Source organism: Pyrus communis, chromosome 7 (assembly GCF_041283825.1).
Source record: "Pyrus communis isolate YQ-2024b chromosome 7, ASM4128382v1, whole genome shotgun sequence".
NCBI lineage: Eukaryota > Viridiplantae > Streptophyta > Magnoliopsida > Rosales > Rosaceae > Pyrus > Pyrus communis.
The window spans coordinates 30,127,171-30,145,289 of record NC_142571.1 but is presented as its reverse complement, the minus strand read 5'-3'; the positions used below and the strand labels follow the sequence as shown (position 1 = coordinate 30,145,289).

The 18,119-nt window shown below is 38.0% G+C and overlaps 4 protein-coding genes across 7 annotated transcripts; 2 read left to right on the top strand and 2 right to left on the bottom strand.

The window, feature by feature from the left end:
• Positions 1 to 21: 21 nt before the first annotated feature.
• LOC137735550 (oligopeptide transporter 6) lies at positions 22 to 3,876 on the bottom strand. The gene is made up of 6 exons (XM_068474975.2): positions 2,593 to 3,876; positions 2,212 to 2,309; positions 1,548 to 2,117; positions 1,193 to 1,439; positions 885 to 1,067; positions 22 to 801 (listed from the first exon to the last, which is right to left on the bottom strand). The coding sequence occupies exons 1-6, from the start codon at positions 3,076 to 3,078 to the stop codon at positions 187 to 189; spliced, it is 2,199 nt and encodes a 732-aa protein (XP_068331076.2). The 5' UTR covers positions 3,079 to 3,876; the 3' UTR covers positions 22 to 186.
• Positions 3,798 to 10,144, bottom strand: LOC137735551 (RNA-binding protein 2). 3 transcript variants are annotated; one of them, XM_068474976.2, is made up of 7 exons: positions 9,828 to 10,144; positions 8,682 to 8,803; positions 8,358 to 8,595; positions 8,199 to 8,260; positions 8,042 to 8,123; positions 6,747 to 6,867; positions 6,195 to 6,636 (listed from the first exon to the last, which is right to left on the bottom strand). In XM_068474976.2, the coding sequence occupies exons 1-6, from the start codon at positions 9,919 to 9,921 to the stop codon at positions 6,764 to 6,766; spliced, it is 702 nt and encodes a 233-aa protein (XP_068331077.1). In that variant the 5' UTR covers positions 9,922 to 10,144; the 3' UTR covers positions 6,195 to 6,636; positions 6,747 to 6,763. The 3 variants fall into 3 exon arrangements, with proteins under 3 accessions (XP_088553185.1, XP_068331077.1, XP_088553184.1); XM_088697059.1 differs by lacking the exons at positions 6,195 to 6,636; positions 6,747 to 6,867 and adding an exon at positions 3,798 to 3,996 and having other exon boundaries at positions 9,828 to 10,068; XM_088697058.1 differs by lacking the exons at positions 6,195 to 6,636; positions 6,747 to 6,867 and adding an exon at positions 7,304 to 7,579 and having other exon boundaries at positions 9,828 to 10,069.
• Positions 10,145 to 12,754: 2,610 nt separating this feature from the next.
• On the top strand, positions 12,755 to 13,789 carry LOC137735557 (protein yippee-like At4g27740). Its single transcript, XM_088697053.1, has 3 exons — positions 12,755 to 12,930; positions 13,050 to 13,146; positions 13,363 to 13,789. The coding sequence occupies exons 2-3, from the start codon at positions 13,054 to 13,056 to the stop codon at positions 13,585 to 13,587; spliced, it is 318 nt and encodes a 105-aa protein (XP_088553179.1). The 5' UTR covers positions 12,755 to 12,930; positions 13,050 to 13,053; the 3' UTR covers positions 13,588 to 13,789.
• Positions 13,790 to 14,287: 498 nt separating this feature from the next.
• LOC137735298 (protein yippee-like At4g27745) lies at positions 14,288 to 16,446 on the top strand. 2 transcript variants are annotated; one of them, XM_068474712.2, is made up of 4 exons: positions 14,288 to 14,444; positions 14,879 to 14,908; positions 15,029 to 15,155; positions 16,090 to 16,446. In XM_068474712.2, exons 3-4 carry the CDS (start codon positions 15,063 to 15,065, stop codon positions 16,315 to 16,317), a joined length of 321 nt encoding a protein of 106 aa, XP_068330813.1. In that variant the 5' UTR covers positions 14,288 to 14,444; positions 14,879 to 14,908; positions 15,029 to 15,062; the 3' UTR covers positions 16,318 to 16,446. The 2 variants fall into 2 exon arrangements, with proteins under 2 accessions (XP_068330813.1, XP_068330814.1); XM_068474713.2 differs by lacking the exon at positions 14,288 to 14,444 and adding an exon at positions 14,462 to 14,618.
• The last annotated feature ends 1,673 nt before the right edge of the window (positions 16,447 to 18,119 follow it).

Here is an 18,119-nt window from a genome sequence, read left to right as displayed (position 1 = left end):
ACAGAGGTCATCTGCAAACGCTAGAGAAATAGTTATCTGAACTATTGAAATCAGAATGGAAATGTTCTTCAACATGGATATCATATCGAAATAAAACGAAAAAAACTAGAAACGAATCCCTGATAAAATATTTACAGATCATCGAAAGAAATAAAGATGCTACTTCTGAAAATATGAAGTTTAATGTCAGTGAACTGGGCAGCCATCAACTACAATCCCTTTAGCAGTAGGGCAAGTAGCCAACGGGCAGCCCTCACCATTGTTCCCCCACCATTTAAGTTCAATTCCCCGGTTCTGCAGCGTAATGAACATCAATATGGTAACAAAGGCAGTTCCGGCATCAAGACCACCAGAAAGGACATAGTTATAGCGCGACCACACGTCTGGCCTGTACCTGTAGACAACATACCCGAAAAGAAATGCAACAATGATCCAACTAATAAAGTTTACAGCACTAGCCGGGGGCATCATGGATGTGGCACCCAGCAAGACTGGCATGTTGATGAGACGAATCCAATTATGTTGGGGGAAAGCCATGTGTGCAAGCTTGACAAGCACAGGGGCAATGGCCCCACCAAAGAAAAACCAATTGACGTTCATGTATTCACCGAGGTTTCCAAAGATTCTTCGAGGGCCAACGAGCCCCCAGATAACTGATGCATCAAAGAACACACGGTCCATTGGACAAGTCCACTGGCTATCCTTTGGCAGCTTGGAGGTATCACAAAGGTTTGGAATGTCACCCATCAGCCACCATGCTGTTACCAGGTATACAATCACTGCTACAGTCGTTCCTACCACCTGTAATTCCACGAGGTTAGCTTCTGACTATCTCAAACCAAAAATGTAATGCAGATTGACAAATCCGAAAAAACGAAACTGACCTGTGCTATGAACATTGATCTTGGTGGAATCTTCATGTAGTGACCAAGCTTAAAATCAGCCAGGAAAGTTAAAGCTTGAGTCATACTGATGTAGCCATACACTTTGAAGCACATATTCGCTACAGGGTGCTCCGGGTACAAGTACCCGATCACATATTCCGTGATAATATTCAAACCCGGTTGCTGTTACCACGAAAAAAGAACGGAAAAATGTTTCAGAAACCTTTATCTATCATGAACTTGAACAAGTGGTTGTAAACTTACAGCAAACAGCATTAGCTTATAAACAAAAGTTATAATTTCGTTACCTGGTTTGTTGTGGCTGTGATGATACCAATTGGAACTGTGTACAAAATGGCAATGGCACAAGCAAGCAGAACACCCCACCAAGGCAACTGAAGAGACTCATTGTAATACTGGCAAGCAAAGAGGATAAGAGCAATGTTTACCACAAGGATGCCGAGAAACCACCATGTTGGCACTGATTTGTACTTTTTCATAAGCCTTGCATGGATATCCAACTTCTTTTGTCGTCGAAATGCATTTCCAATGTCCCTGCAATGAAGGTATGATGAAATTCAGCTTCAATTCACAAACAGCAGATCTCTGTTTAACTTATGCTTATATTTTGTGAAAACGTTCAACGATTCAAACGTAAATTACCTTGCATTAAAGAGCAGAACATGCACAAGCGTAGCAGGAAGCGTGGCAAACCCGAGACCATAAGTCATAGCGAAGAAAGTGCTCAAATTTACAGGTCCGGACTTTGCATACGTAGGACGGTCAAGTTCAAACTTGGAATCAATGATGCTCAGAACATCATACGTGGTACCATTAGACGTGAAAAGGTCACTAGAATATATTGGGAACTTCTTGGCATTGTAGACATCAAAAAAGTACGTGATGGGTGTCATCACATACATGACAAGAAAAAACCCAATGGCAATATTGGCAGTGGCAAACCATGGGCTAGCTAGCGGAGTACCAAGATATGATGAAATAGCTGCCCAGTCAATCGCAAAAGAACCAATACCAAGGCCAGACAAGCCAGAACCCAGTTGTTGGACAAGAATAGACTTAGGAGCAAGCCAACATACCCAAGAGAAAGATGTTACGATGTAAACCAGATAGCCAGGAAAGACATAGTAACAGAAACTGCAGATCATCACTATGAGGAAGAATTGGGAACGAGTCATTCCACCTTTCGGCCTTTTGTCCTTCTCATGCAGAGCTCTGCAGCAGTAAAGACTTACTACTATGAGTACTTGCTAAACAGGCTATGAAATCAATGACCGAGTGATTATTACTGAACCAAAGATATGTTTACCTGAAGAGTGAAACCTGAACCAGATTAGAAGGCCACCACATTTGTTCCGGATCAACCAGAATTCTTCGGAAAATTCCAGCCCAGCCAAACCCTAACACCTAAATTCAAACAAGATCAACAGAAACTACAGGGTCAGACATCCGATTAGTAATTTCGGTATGAAACAAACAGTTCATTGTGTTATTATTGTTACAAAAATTCAGCAGATTTGATAGATTTTGATATATAAACAATACTGAACATTATAAACATATTTGTCAGAGAAACGAAAAGCATATGCAAATATTGCCACGAAATAGTCATAATCTGCTATAAAACCAAATGCAATTCCATTAACACAAAAGCAATCGAAATCCAAAGAAAAAGGAGAAATAAGAAAACCTGAGTGGTGAACATAACAAGCAGGGCAGGAATAAAAGTGAGCTTCCTCTTATACAAGAGCTTCACAGCAGACAAGATATGAGTAGCGTAAACGCTTCCAGCGCCCGAGTTTGCAAATATGGTGATCAAAACATGTTCCTTGATATTAAAAGGCCCCGGATTCATGGTGAACTCGAACCACGTCCCCTTGAAAAAAGGGGACGTAGGCAGCGTCCTTGCCATGAGATGCCCGATGGGCACGACAGCAATCTGGGCACAAATCGAACTGATGGACAAAGGGTTTTTCCTGTACCAGAAGAACTGGTTGACAAAGGAGAGCAAGATGCATGAAGACAAACCAAGAACCCACATTCTGAATGTGAGCACCGGAATGGTGGGGTCATCGGTTTTTGGCACCGTCAAGTCAACCTGCTTGATGGAGCAGTCGTTAACTTCCTCCTCCTCCGCCGCAGAGGCATTAACTTTTGCAGCGTCTATCTCAGCCATGAACACAACTTGCAGCCGTTCCTAGTGGAAAAACAAGCAAATGTGTGAAATATATATTCAATATATATGTGTGTGTGTATAGATGTAGATAGTTGTACAGTCGGCTCTGTGAAGTGCGTGTAAAATCACACAACGCAGAGAGGAAGAGAGGGCTAGGTTGAATATGGAGTATTGAATATTATGGTGTGTGTGTATATATATAATATAAGAAGACAGAGTGCTGAGTAGGACTAGGAGAGTAGCTAGGGTTGGTTTGGATGCTTAGAATCCTAACGGAGGAGGATATCCTAGTCTTTCAAGTATTCATATTCAATTACTACACTGTATATTGCACCCTTTCTGTATACCCCGGGATCTTCTAGCAGTCCCGGGATATTGTAAACACGGTGCATTATGACCGTCAAATCTTTTACAAAAAAATTAAATGATCAACATTTAACGATAAAAAAAAAGATTATGATGGATAAGATACAACGGTACAAGAGAAATTTTCGTAGGCATAGGAGTTTAAGAGAGAAAGATTCGAATTGCATCTGACAGTCCTAAGTCCGCCAAACCAAAAGGATTTTTGGAAAAACAAGAAAGAAAAGAAATAATTGTTTTCAGAAAATTTAATTTTATGGGTTTCCATCACATCACTGCCGGTATGGCTTAATAATTATTGGTTAATTGGGAATAGAAGTCACTTTCTGATTCTAAATGCAAAGATAAAGAAGAGATTGAGAAATATAAACACATTTTAATGATTTAGTACCAGTATTAATAGTAACAGATAGAGACAACAACTAAACTTTATCTCATTAGGCAAGAGTTGTATAAATTCTAGAATATCGTTGTCCCTCGATTTTGCACCGAATCTCCCGTTAGCGTAGAACCCGGATCCTCTTTGTGAGATCCCAAGGATCCGTCAATCATGTCCTGTCATTGTATATCGTGCGGTTAAAAATTATTTAAAAATTATTTATTTAAAATTAAACACAAACAGTACTTGACAAAAACTGACCGCATGATGTACAATGAACGGACACGATTCACAGATCCTCATAATCCTTACTAAAAAATCCAAAGAGGATCCTGTTGGCTTTAAGTACATAGTAAGATGGAGACAAAGATATTTATTTTAATTCACTTCCTTTTTTTTCTTATACAAAGATGGGTAATTCAAATTTCGGTTTCGACAGTAAGGAAAAATATTTTCAACCAACTGAACTACAAACAAACATTACAATTTGATTAAATTACATTTGATCTCACAAGCAATAGTTTTCTGTGGATTATTATTATTTTTAATTTAAATTTAGTACAAATTTAATAGAATGAGATGATTTGATTGGTTATTAATTTCATATTCCATTTGGACTATGTACAACTGGCATGGTCAATAAAACGGCACCCTTATCTGCGTAAAGCAAAGTCAACTAATAAGCCAAGTAGTTAACCAACCCCACACATCTTTTCGTAGGAAATTGGAAATCAAGACCAATTTTTTAAAAAATTGCAAGCAACAAGATAGGTCACGAATAAAAATATAAAGATGTTAACAAAAAAATAAAGTAATAATCTAATCATAAATTATCACGAGCACTCAAGCGTCAACTTTTTAGTCTTTCGTTCAATGTTTTAAAATATTTGTTACCAATTGATAAAAAAAATTTATCAACCCTGTATAAGCCTTGGAAGATAAAACTTTTATTTTATTTTTTTAAATTAACCACAGTACTTTACCCTTTTAATTAATCACGTAAAGCTCGTTTGAAAATTCTTTTTTTTTTTGAAAGACTAAAAACATTTTTTATGAAAATTTTTATGAGATCAATCTTAGTAGAAACGCAAATGAATCCTAGAAAAACATTTTTAGTGCTTCCTAAAAAAAATCACAAAGTGCTTTTAAAATTCAAGGAATTTTCGATTTATTGTAAAACACGTTCAAACAAAGTAATATTTTGTAAGTGTGTTTTTACAAATGCCTTGCGTAACTTCAAAAGTCACCATCTTGCTTCCATTTCAATTAACAATTATTGGTTTATTGGAAAACAAAAAGTTGGAAACAAACAAAGAAGTCAAACTTCAAAAGGTGCTATCCGGCTATTAAGTTTGACTGAAGACCCACTTCCACAGTTCCACTTCTAGAAGACAGCGACCCAACTAAGTACGCAATTTTTCTCTAGTGCCCACGGACGTTTGTCTTAACACGTTTAACCGTTAGATCCGATCTAACAACTTATATTGAGTGACCGAGGACTCTCGTAGGTGTGTGAAACCCACAGATTTCGGGACAAAATCCATCACTTGTAACGTTGGTGTGGGGAAAAATATCAAAGTATCCATGGCGGACAAGCTTGATGAAGACACCATTACCACGACAGTCCCCCCTGAACAGTCGCCGCAGTCCACTTCCTGCAGAAAAAGATAACCATCACCGCAACCATCCCATTCAATGTTCTGTTAAGCTGGCTACCATCCCATTCAATGTTTTGTTAAGCTGGCTGAACAACCCGTGGAAAAAGTTCACCGTTGTTGCTCTTTTCTTTGTCTTCGACATTCATAGCTAACGAGAAGGTAGGACCTTGCGGGGGCAGGGCGATGACATTTATGGTTCACGTGAATGACCAAATGCAGGAAAATGTGACCTCTCAGAGAATATGAAACCATTAATTTCCAACCGCATGGTGCGCCTAGTCTAAAATGAATGCGTGCTACCGACATGCACCCAACTTCGACCCCCCCTGCCGTAGAACATCTCCCCTAGATTAGAACATCGCCCCGTGAAAAGAGGGTATGAAGTTAGTAAAAGAATCAAGCCCCAATATGCTCCTAATTCAGTACAGGTAAAGAACCTTAGCCAGCCCCTTTACAGTAGCTGCCAGTTTCCCCAACAGTCAGTGAAATCCAAACACAGATCTTCCGATATCATGTTAATTCTTCGATTCTACGGTAGACTCTAGTGGATCACAATCAAATCATGTTAGGATTAGATGCATCTACAACTCAACACAAACCCAGTCAGAAGACTCGAAAATCAAACGCAAGAATGCATCCGCACAGTAATACTTTAGTTCACATACTAGTATCTATGACGAACAAAATTCATGACATCTTTGAGAGGAAATGAGCAATGACAAAGAAAAGGCCAGTTATTTTCAATATAAAATGAGACCTACAACAGTTACCACAAAAGGCAGTTACTTTCAGTACAGTAAAATGAAACCTACAACAGTTACCACACTTCATCAAGGTATAATATCAACTCTAGACCCTAATCCCAGAGCATATGCAAATGCAAGGAGACTTCAACATGTTTAACTTCAAATAAGTTTACATTTTCTAGCAATCGCATATGGCGAAATAGTCTGTATGTAATCGTACTGGTAACCAGACCGAACAGTTCGAATCAAAATAAAGGAAATAAAGTCTGCTGTTGTCTACACACAGAAAAGCAGTCTAAAATTATCGGGAACCACCCAAGCGAGTTGGTCCTAACTATGCACCATTAATTCTCGAAACTGCAAGTTTGTTGTATCGCCCCTCATTATCACAACCTCCCAAATCAAGCAAGTCCTACAGAGAAGAGTCGTTTGACGGTTTAGCGTGATTTTTTTTAGTTTCAACTCGGCACCTAATGGCCATGAATGTAAACGGTTGTACGGATCGAAAATTGTGTTAATCACCTGAAAAACCGCATAATTCAACGCTTCCCTCGGTGCCCACCACCTGACCTCGCACCAGGATAGCGAGCGAATTGCAACCTTAAATTGACTGAGTCACGGTCATGCTCATCGAATTTATAACCTGCAAAATCGAGCTCGACCATTTACGCTGTAACAACTGGGTACGTTTTCAACGCCGAATGAGGGTATCAGCAGATAGATGATATAAAGACGTTAAACCGTTTATCTTAAATATTTAACACCTATCATTTCTCAACACACCTAAGTAGCAAACCTGAGTTCGCCACACATGTCCTAGATTGACAGAAAGGGTAAAAAGGGTCTCCCTCATTCCAAAAATGAAGTTCACGCACTTCCTCTCTTGACATAAAGTATACAGTTTCACTAGATAAACCTCCTCATAATGAGATTTCATCTTCCGGGAACAAAAGACGAAGTGTAGGCTAAAACATGAGACAACTATCCCGAGAGAACCATTGTCCCAAGCAGCATTCTTAGACTGAATTACAAGTGCGGCCAAACTGAAATTATATGGCTTCTCTAACCAGTCTCGCTGTCCTACTTGACTAATTAAGGGAAAAATCAAGTCCCAAGGAAACCAACCAGTTTCAAGGCATTCGCAGAATCTTGGAGGATAAAAAATGAACCATGAAGGCAATCCCTTCCATTGTTTGGAACAATTTACAAAGTTTGGTGTGGTAAACTGGTACTGGATGACTTTGCTGACCATGCAACTTCTAGTTTAAAGTAAGGGGTGAAACCAAGACCTATGGGCAGCGGTAATCTCTGTTCACCTCGTAAAGCCAATAGAAAGTGGCCCCATGAATCACCTCCTTAAAAAACGAAGTCACATGCCTTGAATAGTAAGTTATCTCACTTTAAACGGACAAAAAAAAAAAAAAAAAAGCCACAAAACTATGGTTTTGGCAATCTTTTAACTGGTTGAAAATGTCAGGTAGCTTTGGAAGTTAAAAGGGGTTTAAATTCACATATCCTGTGTACAAAATTTCCATATGAATTGAAGCAACACAATCTTATCTGCATTGTAAAATTTGATAACGCAGTGGCCTTTCCTTTATTTTCTTTTGGTTAATTACACAGAACTGCCAACCAACAATCCAAACTATTGATGCAAATGTTTTTTTTTTCTTTCCTTTTTCATGAATCATTTGGCAGTCCATCTTCTTGCGAAGTGAAGAAATTTTTTTATGTAACTTCTCCAACAATGGCATAAGAAATGTCAAAGAAACTATGGTGCTATGATTTCAACAAATTTAACAAAAATGTAAACTTACCTTGCAATGCATCCATAGCAGTTGCTGCATGGGCCGGACTCACAAAATCAACAAAACAAAGTACCAGTGGATCTCCTCCAGGCTGCACAGATAAATTATTTGAGAATCCAACAGTCAATAACTATTCAATTTTATCCCTTGGGAAAGAAAAACTTACATGTCTGGATTCCTTGCTCACGAGTCTCACTTCCTTGTAGCCAACGAAAGGGCGAAAGATATCTTCAAAACCAAGTGAAGGTAAACTCGACAAAGGTAAAGTGCAAGTAATGACACAAAGGGTTATAAAACTGCAACCCCTAGAAAATTTTAAGGATACGAGCTACTTCACGTCTTGTACAGTTGGGAGGCAATCCCTCCACAAATAGTGTACTGGTAGCACCAGGAGGAAGGGGAGCATCAGGCCGTCCACTTCCCATTCCTAAGACCCTATCTTTTGCAGGTGCCCCAGGGTCAACACCCCCAATTCCCATCATGTGTGGATCCTCAACAGCACGACCAGGTGGTCCTCCACTCATGTTTCTAGCAGATTGTCCCCCGCTATATGATGACATTTGCTGAAGCATAACTTGTAACATTAGGCCCCGAAACTTCAAACATATGATGAAAAATGTGACAGTTCTAGAAAAAGAAAAGTAAGTACCGCATTGCGCAGGTAGCGATCATACGACGCATTTATGGAGTCAGTATCTCTAATTCCTCGCATAGAACCTCTATCATCTTCATGGGGATAATAGTTAGGGAGGTCTTGACCACCCTGGGTATCTAAAAGATGAAGGATGTACTTCAGGATACCAAAAGAGAAAATAAAAAAACAATATTTGAAATAATTATAAACGCAGAAGGTGGCATAAGGCTATAAACAAGAGAATATTAAGTTAAACTGCTGACGACCTAACAAAATCAAATTGCTATAATCACTAACTACTGCATCAGTCATAATCAGGTAATTAAGTTGTTACATGCCCATGAGGTACCCAAACATCTCAATATATTGCATATGCTAACACAACCACTTGAATTTTCCTTTCATCTCAATATATTGCATAGGCTGATCCTTGAATCAAACCTGGCATTTATTAAGGATGAATAATTATTAACAGCCTCCAGGGATAATGACACTTAAAATAAACTAATAACGAAGATGATCTAGGAGCCGGGACCAGCCAGCACGCAGCTTGCTCAAATATGACACTGGTCATATTACCAACAAATGGGTGTCCAAAATATATAGACTACCCTCCTCATGGATGCAGTACAACAGACCGAAACATCTTCACGAATGTGCATAATGAGATTAGGAATACTCATTTTATCTCTCATATGCATGCTTTGAACAATGTTTACACTAAAATGTGTGTAGATAACACTAAATAGAGCACAGAAAACTAACAAGAATGCAAATTTATCATGTAATCTAAGCAATTATATCTCAAAAATAACCATGGAAGCCCCATCTGAAAGCCGAATATGATGGCTTAATAAGCTTATCCACATAAACATCAAATAGTGATTAAACCACATACAACATAGATCAAAAGATCCCAAATTTCAATTCCCCATTGAAAACCTAGTTCGACTACTTAAAAGTCAGCTGAAATCTCCATTTTTTTGTTCACATTTATTAGCGCATCTTTTGCATTTTGTATTTGTACTTCAACAATTCTGCTCTCAGGGCAACCAGGAAGATACTAAAATCCCCAAGAACCCTAATTTAATAAACCCCCAAACGCACGCAAAAAGGAGAGAGGAAACCCCAAAAAGGGGAAATTTGAGGAATTTAACATACCGTAATCGGAGCGAGGACGCTTTCCAACGACTGAATTCATCGCCGAGGGCGGCGGTTGTCGACCGTCGCTGTACCTCCAGTACGCGTCCGCCATGTTTGAGGCTTGCCAACCGTCACTACCAGCTTGGTTTGTGGGCTCCACAGCGAGAGATATGGAGAGTGGAGAGAAAGGAAGTTGAAAGATTCTGGTTTTTCCAGTAGAGAAGAGAGATAGGAAGAATAGGAGCTGGCAAACCTGTTGAAGTTACTTCTACTCCTGGATTCCCCTTTACTTGTCTTTTTGGTTTTTTTTTTTTTTTATTCCTAAAAATTGTTACAACCAATTGTGTTGTCAAATTGCGTTTTTTGTCACTTAAATTCAAAGGAAATTGTAGTAATATTTCATCAATTTTAATTTAATTGGAGTATTGATATCTGAACTAAAAATTTATAATTATTAATCTTTTAACTCATCAAAACGTCCAGTTACATCAAATTTTCCGTCAAAATAAATCACGTGTATGACACCTGAAGTTGAATGTGGAGGCAAATAAAGAAAACAAAATATTATTTCACGAGGGAATGGGATCAAATGCAACAAGGAGGCCCGGAGGCTATTAAACATACTAGAAGAGTGAGGATCCTCGTTAGATCCTCTTTGTGAGGATTTTGAAAATTCTCAAATCACATTAGTTCATCGAACATCATGCGGTCAAAAATTATTGTAATTTTTTTATTTAAAATTAAATATAAACAATACTTGACAAAAATTAGTTCCACGATGTACGATGAACAGATGTGATTGGAAGATCCCCATGACCCTCTTTTATAGTGGAAATATACCATCAGACGCACAAAGCTGCATTTTGATGCAAAGCCACCCTCATGAAATAATTTCGTTTTCCTTATTTATCTCTTTATTCAGCCTCACGTGTCGTGCAAGTGACTCATTTTGATGAAATTAACAAAATGACAATAACTACATGTTTTGACAAGTTAAGAGACCAATAGTCACAAATTTTTAATTGAAAGATCATTGCTCTAATAATATTAAAGTTCAAAAAGTATTAATCACTTTTCTCTTTAAATTAATTAGAGTGAAAGGGATATGGCTCAAAATGGTAGAGCTATCAATTTGGAAACGTGTGGGCAGCAATGTGTAGATTGTACACATTGTATTGGAAAATAAGATGGACTTCTATATATTGACAATATCAATTATATTGGCAGAATATCGATACACTATCAACAAAATATTGATACATTTTAAAGTTAATAGTACATTGATACACAATTATTAATAGCATCAACCTTATAGTAAATTGATACAATACTTACAGTATCAATATGTGTTGACAAAACTCAAAACTCATTGGTAAAGTTCTTTGCTTTTCTACTTTTCTGATCGATGTTTTGCTTCACCCACTTATATCTGTGGAGCAAAAAATAATCAAAAAATATATAAAGGCGACACGTGGATTTTTGAGTAAAAAAAACAAAATTATCCTTAAGGCACACCGAAATTCTCATGCACATGCAACGGGCAATAACAGCCCAATCGAGGTCAAAGGTGATCAAAATTGTATTCTCTTAAAACCCTCTAATCACTCTTCATCAAATCTTCACCCACAAGGTAACTCTCAATTATTATTTTTTTTTCAAATTGGGATTAATTGATTAATTACCAAATCAATTGCAAGATATTATTTCACATAATATCTTGCTATGAATCCTACAAATCAACCATATGTGCCCGGTCCCAAATCTCCTAATAGGACCGGCCACACTATGACATCCCACATCGCCCAGGGGAGTGATCCTTAAATGTATATTTCAATCCCTACCTAGCACGATGCCTTTTGGGAGCTCATTGGCTTCGAGTTCCGTAGGAACTTCGAAGTTAAGCGAGAAGGGGGCTATAGCAATCCCATGATGGGTGACCCACTGGGAAGTTACTCGTGAGTTCCCAAAAACAAAACCGTGAGGGAATGGTAAGCCCAAAGCGGACAATATCGTGCTACGGTGATGGAGCGGGCCCGGGAAGTGATCCGCCCCGGACCGGGATGTGACAATTTGGTATCAGAGCCTAACCCTGGCCGCGTGTGTGCCGACGAGGACGTCGGGGCCCTAAGGGGGGTGGATTGTGACATCCCACATCGCCCAGGGGAGTGATCCTTAAATGTATATTCCAATCCCTACCTAGCACGAGGCCTTTTGGGAGCTCACTGGCTTCGAGTTCTGTAGGAACTCCGAAGTTAAGCAAGAAGGGGGCTAGAGCAATCCCATTATGGGTGACCCACTGGGAAGTTGCTCGTGAGTTCCCAAAAACAAAACCGTGAGGGAATGGTAAGCCCAAAGCGGACAATATCGTGCTACGGTGGTGGAGCGGGCCCGGGAAGTGATCCGCCCTGGGCGGGGATGTGACACACACCCCTATATATAGTCTCTCATCTCTTCCAAAACCTAAGTTCAATTATTTTCTAAAAATTCTCTAAACATTTTTCTCTCAAATTCTAATTTTGGCATCAGAGATTATTCGCCCAAAGCTCCCCCCATTCATCGTGGGTGCGTAAGGCTCTTGACTTTGATCTTAGATGTTGATTGTTTTGCAGGTGCATTTTCGTCTAAGAAAAAGGCGGAAATTTACATCTATAATATCATTGTTCCAATCCAAACCCAAAATGTTTCGATATGTCATCGATACATTTTCAACACGTCCAACAAAACATAACTTATTAATATTGTTAACTAGTTTAAACACCGGTTAAGATTATGAATAAGTATCAAATTTTGCATTACGTTGGTTGAGATTATAATTGTTCACAAAAAACGTTTTCTATTATAGTAATAACACTTCCAAACAAACGCTTAACCATTCTTACCAACTTGTCGTCGATTATATATTATTTTCGATCTCGACATAGATTATTTTATTTCCATTATTCCACAAAATTATATTATTATTTTTAGTACTTTTCATCACCCAGCCTTATCTTTTTCATCCCCCTCATCCACTTTTTCCAGCTGAAATACTATTTCCAGTCGACTCTCCAAACTCTACAAATCTGCCCCCTCCTTATGCTTCTTCAATTTTTGGGAGCATAATCTCTTCATACTCCTCCACGTATGAAGATTTCAATTATTTTTCTTCCACTTTTATCCTCCGTGTGTGTATATATATATATATAGGCTGTGTTTTGAATCAGATCTGATTGTTTTTAACGTGGTGTCGAAATCTTTCAGTTTAATGGCAGAATCCGGCGGCAGTCCCTTCTTCAGCTGCAGAAGTTGCCATAATCCACTTGCTCTTCGTGACGACCTCATCTCCAAGAAATTTCTGGTGAAAACTGAAACATGGTTATTGTATTTTAGTCTATTATTTTCACTCCAATTTAGGTTGAGAGCTTTTTGCTAGAGGTGATTTTAATAGAAATACATGAAAATATTTATTAAAAATTCTAGTGCTTCTTGAAAAAGCAGTTGGAAATGCTTGTACATAAAACACTTTCATGACCTGGAAGAACTTACAATTTATCGTTCGGATTCCGTTGTTTAGGCAAAATCAGGGCCGGCATATATGTTCTCCCATGCAATGAACGTCATTGTGGGACAAAAGGAGCACAGGAAGCTCATAACTGGTGTTTTCTCAGTTGCTGACATCTATTGCAGCAACTGCGGCGAGGTCTTAGGTTGGAAGTACATTCGAGCTTACGAGCAGACTCAGATGTACAAGCAAGGAAAATTTATAATCGAGAGAGCAAAGATTTCTAAGCAGTACTAGTAATCACCCATAATGCATGACAAGAATCGGTGTCGTGATCCCTTTACTCTACAACTTCCGCTAAAATAATTCGATTTTCGAAGGTTTACGATCGTTTGGGGATAATTTGTGCTTCTTCTTGTTGGTTTTCTGCATATGTTCAGCAGAAACTAATGTTAGTAATATATGGACTTGAAGGTTAATGAAATCCCCCATTGGCAAAGTTATTTGCTTTCATACTTTCCTTATAAGTATTATGAAACAACGGTTGTTCTGTATATCAATTTGTCCTTAATATTGTGTTGTTACCCTCAAAATGTACCAATGACATGTTATCCATAGATTTTCAACATTTCCAGCAAAATGTACCTTGTTAATATTGTTGACTAGTTAAAACACCGGTTGAAATTATCGACACACAAATAAAATTTACATAAACGAGAATGTCAAGATAATATTGGTCTGAACATAAAAAACTCCTTCATTTTTTTTTTTTCATTAAGTCCGCGATCAAAAGCAAATAACTATAATTTAACGGTAAAAATTTCGAAGCACCGTAAAATTTTTGTAATTTGAGACATCATTATCATAATGACGACTATATTTTATATCAGTCCTCCCTCCCCGGTAGAGCAGTTGACACTTGGAATAAACTAGGGGCTCCCCTGGTATAGCAGTTGACACTTTGGATTAAACTAGGGGCTACTTTGTTTACACTAGCACAGCAAAAGAGCTTTCAGTATACTTAGAAACACGAAACAGTACGCTACATGTGAAAAACGTAGATTTTGCAGAAGATTCTCTCTCTCTCTCTCATAGAGTTTGCACGCAACCATGAACCTCAGCCCTCAAGTCTCTCAGACATCCTCCGTAAAAAGGTTAGTGCTTTTCTTTTCCTTTTGAATTTAATGCAATTTCTCTTTCAATTTCCCGACTTTGCTTGTAGTGCTAAACAGCTAGTAATCAATTGATTAAATTCTAAAAGTCAAGAACAAAGCAATTTCCCAACTCTCTCATCATTTTTTAATCACAATTAGTGACTGGTTAAACAGGTCAGATCCTTATCCCTTCCCAAATTAATACCCAATTAATTAATGGGTTTTTATCTTATTTTATTATATCCCATGAATTTCGCTTCAAAGACTCCAACTTCCCCCTTCCTAATCGCTTATTTAATCATTTTTTAAATCTGGTTTTGTTAATGCAAATCCTGTCTCTTTCAAAACTCAAATTTTCAATTTTTTAAAATTATATATTTTACTTTTGGAATCTTGCACGCTAACTCGGTTGGTAATCTTATCTTTGATTGCAGGTTTCTAGGTCAATTTTGATCTTGTTGCAGGTAATTAAATTTATAGTCTTTCTCTTAATCCATATTTTCATTTTTTAATTTTTACAGATTTTTACTCTCCTGTGTGTAAATTTTCTCTCTTTTGCTTTTTTTTCTCTGGTTGCCGAGCAGGGAGAGGTGTTTAGAGCTGTGAATTTGTTTGTTAATGGCGGATTTGGTGGGGCCTAGATTGTACAGCTGTTGTAATTGCAGAAACCATGTTTCACTTCATGATGATATCATTTCCAAAGCCTTTCAGGTGAGGTTTCCACAATTTTAATTGTTTAATTTTCTTTGATTTTTATTTTTTGAGAAAATGAGGTTTGAATTTTTGCTTCTTTGGAGTTTTTACTAGTTCTTCCCAACTGATCATTGACTGTTGTAGAACTATAAACTGATTGCGTAGGGTTTCAAGTGATTTCCACAATCCCTCCTACTTTTTCCTTTATTTTTTTTTGGGGTAACATGGAAGAAGAAAAAGAAACACTAAGAAACAACTAATCTAGCTGTAGCAACTCCAGAGCAGTCATCCGAAAAGTTTGAACTAAACAAGGAGAGGCCCGCAGGCTCTTGAAACTTCATCTCGCTATTTAAACCTAATTTGGCCAACCCGTCAGCTGCAAAATTGCGCTATTTATTAACATGTTGCAAAATTACGCTCTCTATGAACATGCCGCACATTACAACTTCATGTTTCACTTCATGCTGCACATTACCGCAGTACCTCTTCTCCATCTGCACACCCTCCTCTTTTTTTTCCCTCTAGCTGTTGGATTGAATAAGTAAGGGAGAATCGATAATAGGATCCGGGAGAAGAGTGTAGGAGGAGAAAACGAGTGTGAAAATCACTATCCTTTGCACAAAGAGGGTACATTTCATAGAATAATTGAGATTGGTATGTCAACTGTCTCTGTAGGTTCTTATGCTTCTTGTTCTTCATATTTCTTTGTTGCTAATCATGAGGGTTCTTGGCTGTAATCAATATATGAACCGAATGAGCATAAGAAGATAACTTTCATTCTTTACATGAACAGGACACTTAGTTTGCTATTTGTGCCAGATCTTGTAAGATGAATGTATTGCGTCTGCTTATAAAATCTGAATGTTTTGTTTTATTTCATATTCGGGTGTGATAATACAATGCGGGCATATTATTTTTGGTCCAACGTTGTTTTCCAACAATTTGTTTACAGGGAAAACATGGCCGAGCCTTTCTGTTCTCCCACGCAATGAATGTTGTTGTTGGGGCAAAAGAAGACAGACGTCTCTTAACCGGTCTGCATACTGTTGCTGATATCCACTGTGGTGATTGCCGTGAGGTGTTGGGCTGGAAGTACGAACGAGCTTATGAGGCATTGCAGAAGTACAAAGAAGGGAAGTTTATATTTGAGAAGTCCAAAATTGTGAAGGAAGATTGGTAGCAAAGGGTCCTGCCATTTGTTCCGATTTCTGTGTTAAGTGTACCAATATGCAGTTCCTATATATTTAGTGTTCGTGTTTGTACAGAAACTCGGCATTCCTTGACAATCTATCATTGTTTCTTGCGGTAAGGTTCTTTGCTTTCGTACTTTCCTTATCGGTGTTTTGCTTCCCGGGGCTTCATCTGTAGATATAATGGTCAAAGAAACATCTTTAAATTAGTCCGACTATGAAACAGCAGTCGTTCTTTATATCAATTTGTCGTTAATAATGTGTTGTTACCATCAAAATGTACCAATGAGGTCATGTTCTCCATATATTTTCAACATTTCCAGCAAAATGTACCTTGTTAATACTGTTGACTAGTTAAAACACTGCTTGAAATTATTGACACACAAATAAAATTATAAACATGAATGTCAAGATTATATTGTTATGTCAAGATTATATTGTTTTGAATATCAAAAACTCCTCCATTTTTTTTTCCATTAAGTCCTCGATCAAAAGCAAATAACTATAATTTAACGATAAAAATTTCTAAGCACTTCAGAATTTTTGTAATTTGAGACATCCTCATCTTGACGTCTATGTTTTATATTAGTACTCCCTCCCTTGATATGGCAGTTGACACTTGGAGTAAACTAGGCGCTACTTTGTTTACACTAGCAAAGCATTGAAGAAGTTTTTCACTGTGTCTGAAACACGGAACAATACACTACATGTTATTGGTATAGCACTTGACACTTGGGAGAAACTAGGGGCTACTTTGTTTACACTAACAAAGTACCAAAAGAAACTTTTTAATGTATCTGAAATACGGGACAGTACACTTCATGTTATTGATCGCTTAAAAACGTAAATTCCTAGAGCGCGGCTAAGCATGCGCGTGTTAAGCCTCTCTATCGGAGCGCGCGTAACTCTGCTCTTTGTAACTCAACCAAGCCCATCTTACTCGAAATATTGCAGAAAATTCTCTCTCTCTCTCTCTCTCCCTCTCTCTCCCCCCTCAGCCCTCAAGTCTCTCAGTCATCCTCCGTTAAAAGGTTAGTGCTTTTCTTCTCCTTCAATTTCCCGACTTTGCTTGCAGCTACTAATCAATTGATTCAATTCTACATGTAAAGAACAAAGCAATTTCCCAACTCTCTCACCATTTTTTAATCACAATTAGTGGTTAAACATTGCCGCAGTCCCTCTTCTCCCTCGCACGCCCTCCTCTTTTATTTTCCTCTAGCTGTTGGATTCAATAAGTAAGGGAGAATCAACAATAGGATTCGGGAGAAGAGTGTAGGAGGAGAAAACGAGTGTGAAAATCGCTATCCTTTGCACAAAGAGGGTACATTTCATAGAATAATTGAAATTGGTGTGTCAACTGTCTCTGTAAGTTCTTATGCTTTTTGTTCTTTGTATTTCTTTTTCGCTCATCATGAGGGTTCTTGGCTGTAATCAATATATGAACCGAATGAACATAAGAAGATAGCTTTCCATCTTTACATGAATAGGACACTTAGTTTTCTCTTTGTGCCAGATCTTGTAGGATGAATGTATTGCATCTGCTTAAAAATCTGAATGTTTTGTTTCATTTCGTATTCGGGTGTGATTATGCAGTTCCTATATATTTTGTGTTCGTGTTTCTACAGAAACTTGGCATTCCTTGACAATCTATCATTGTTTCTTGCCGTATGCTCCAATGCGCTCACCGTCTCCCGGAGAAAGGATGACTCCGGTTGCTTCTCATCTTTTGTACAAGGCGTCATTTGCGTCATTTTTTCGAGGTCATAATGCTTCATTTGTGTCGAAAGATTAT

Coding starts and splice junctions, on each gene's coding strand:
- LOC137735550 (XM_068474975.2), bottom strand. CDS start 3,078: ATGGCTGAGATAGACGCTGCAAAAGTTAATGCCTCTGCGGCGGAGGAG. Junction 2,118..2,211: donor GTTCAGGTTTCACTCTTCAG/GTAAACATATCT, acceptor TTACTGCTGCAG/AGCTCTGCATGAGAAGGACA. Junction 1,440..1,547: donor GTTCTGCTCTTTAATGCAAG/GTAATTTACGTT, acceptor CCTTCATTGCAG/GGACATTGGAAATGCATTTC.
- LOC137735298 (XM_068474712.2), top strand. CDS start 15,063: ATGGCGGATTTGGTGGGGCCTAGATTGTACAGCTGTTGTAATTGCAGA. Junction 15,156..16,089: donor TCATTTCCAAAGCCTTTCAG/GTGAGGTTTCCA, acceptor ATTTGTTTACAG/GGAAAACATGGCCGAGCCTT.
- LOC137735557 (XM_088697053.1), top strand. CDS start 13,054: ATGGCAGAATCCGGCGGCAGTCCCTTCTTCAGCTGCAGAAGTTGCCAT. Junction 13,147..13,362: donor TCATCTCCAAGAAATTTCTG/GTGAAAACTGAA, acceptor TCCGTTGTTTAG/GCAAAATCAGGGCCGGCATA.
- LOC137735551 (XM_088697058.1), bottom strand. CDS start 9,921: ATGGCGGACGCGTACTGGAGGTACAGCGACGGTCGACAACCGCCGCCC. Junction 8,596..8,681: donor ATCGCTACCTGCGCAATGCG/GTACTTACTTTT, acceptor GTTATGCTTCAG/CAAATGTCATCATATAGCGG. Junction 7,580..8,041: donor TGCTATGGATGCATTGCAAG/GTAAGTTTACAT, acceptor TCGTTTTTTAAG/GAGGTGATTCATGGGGCCAC.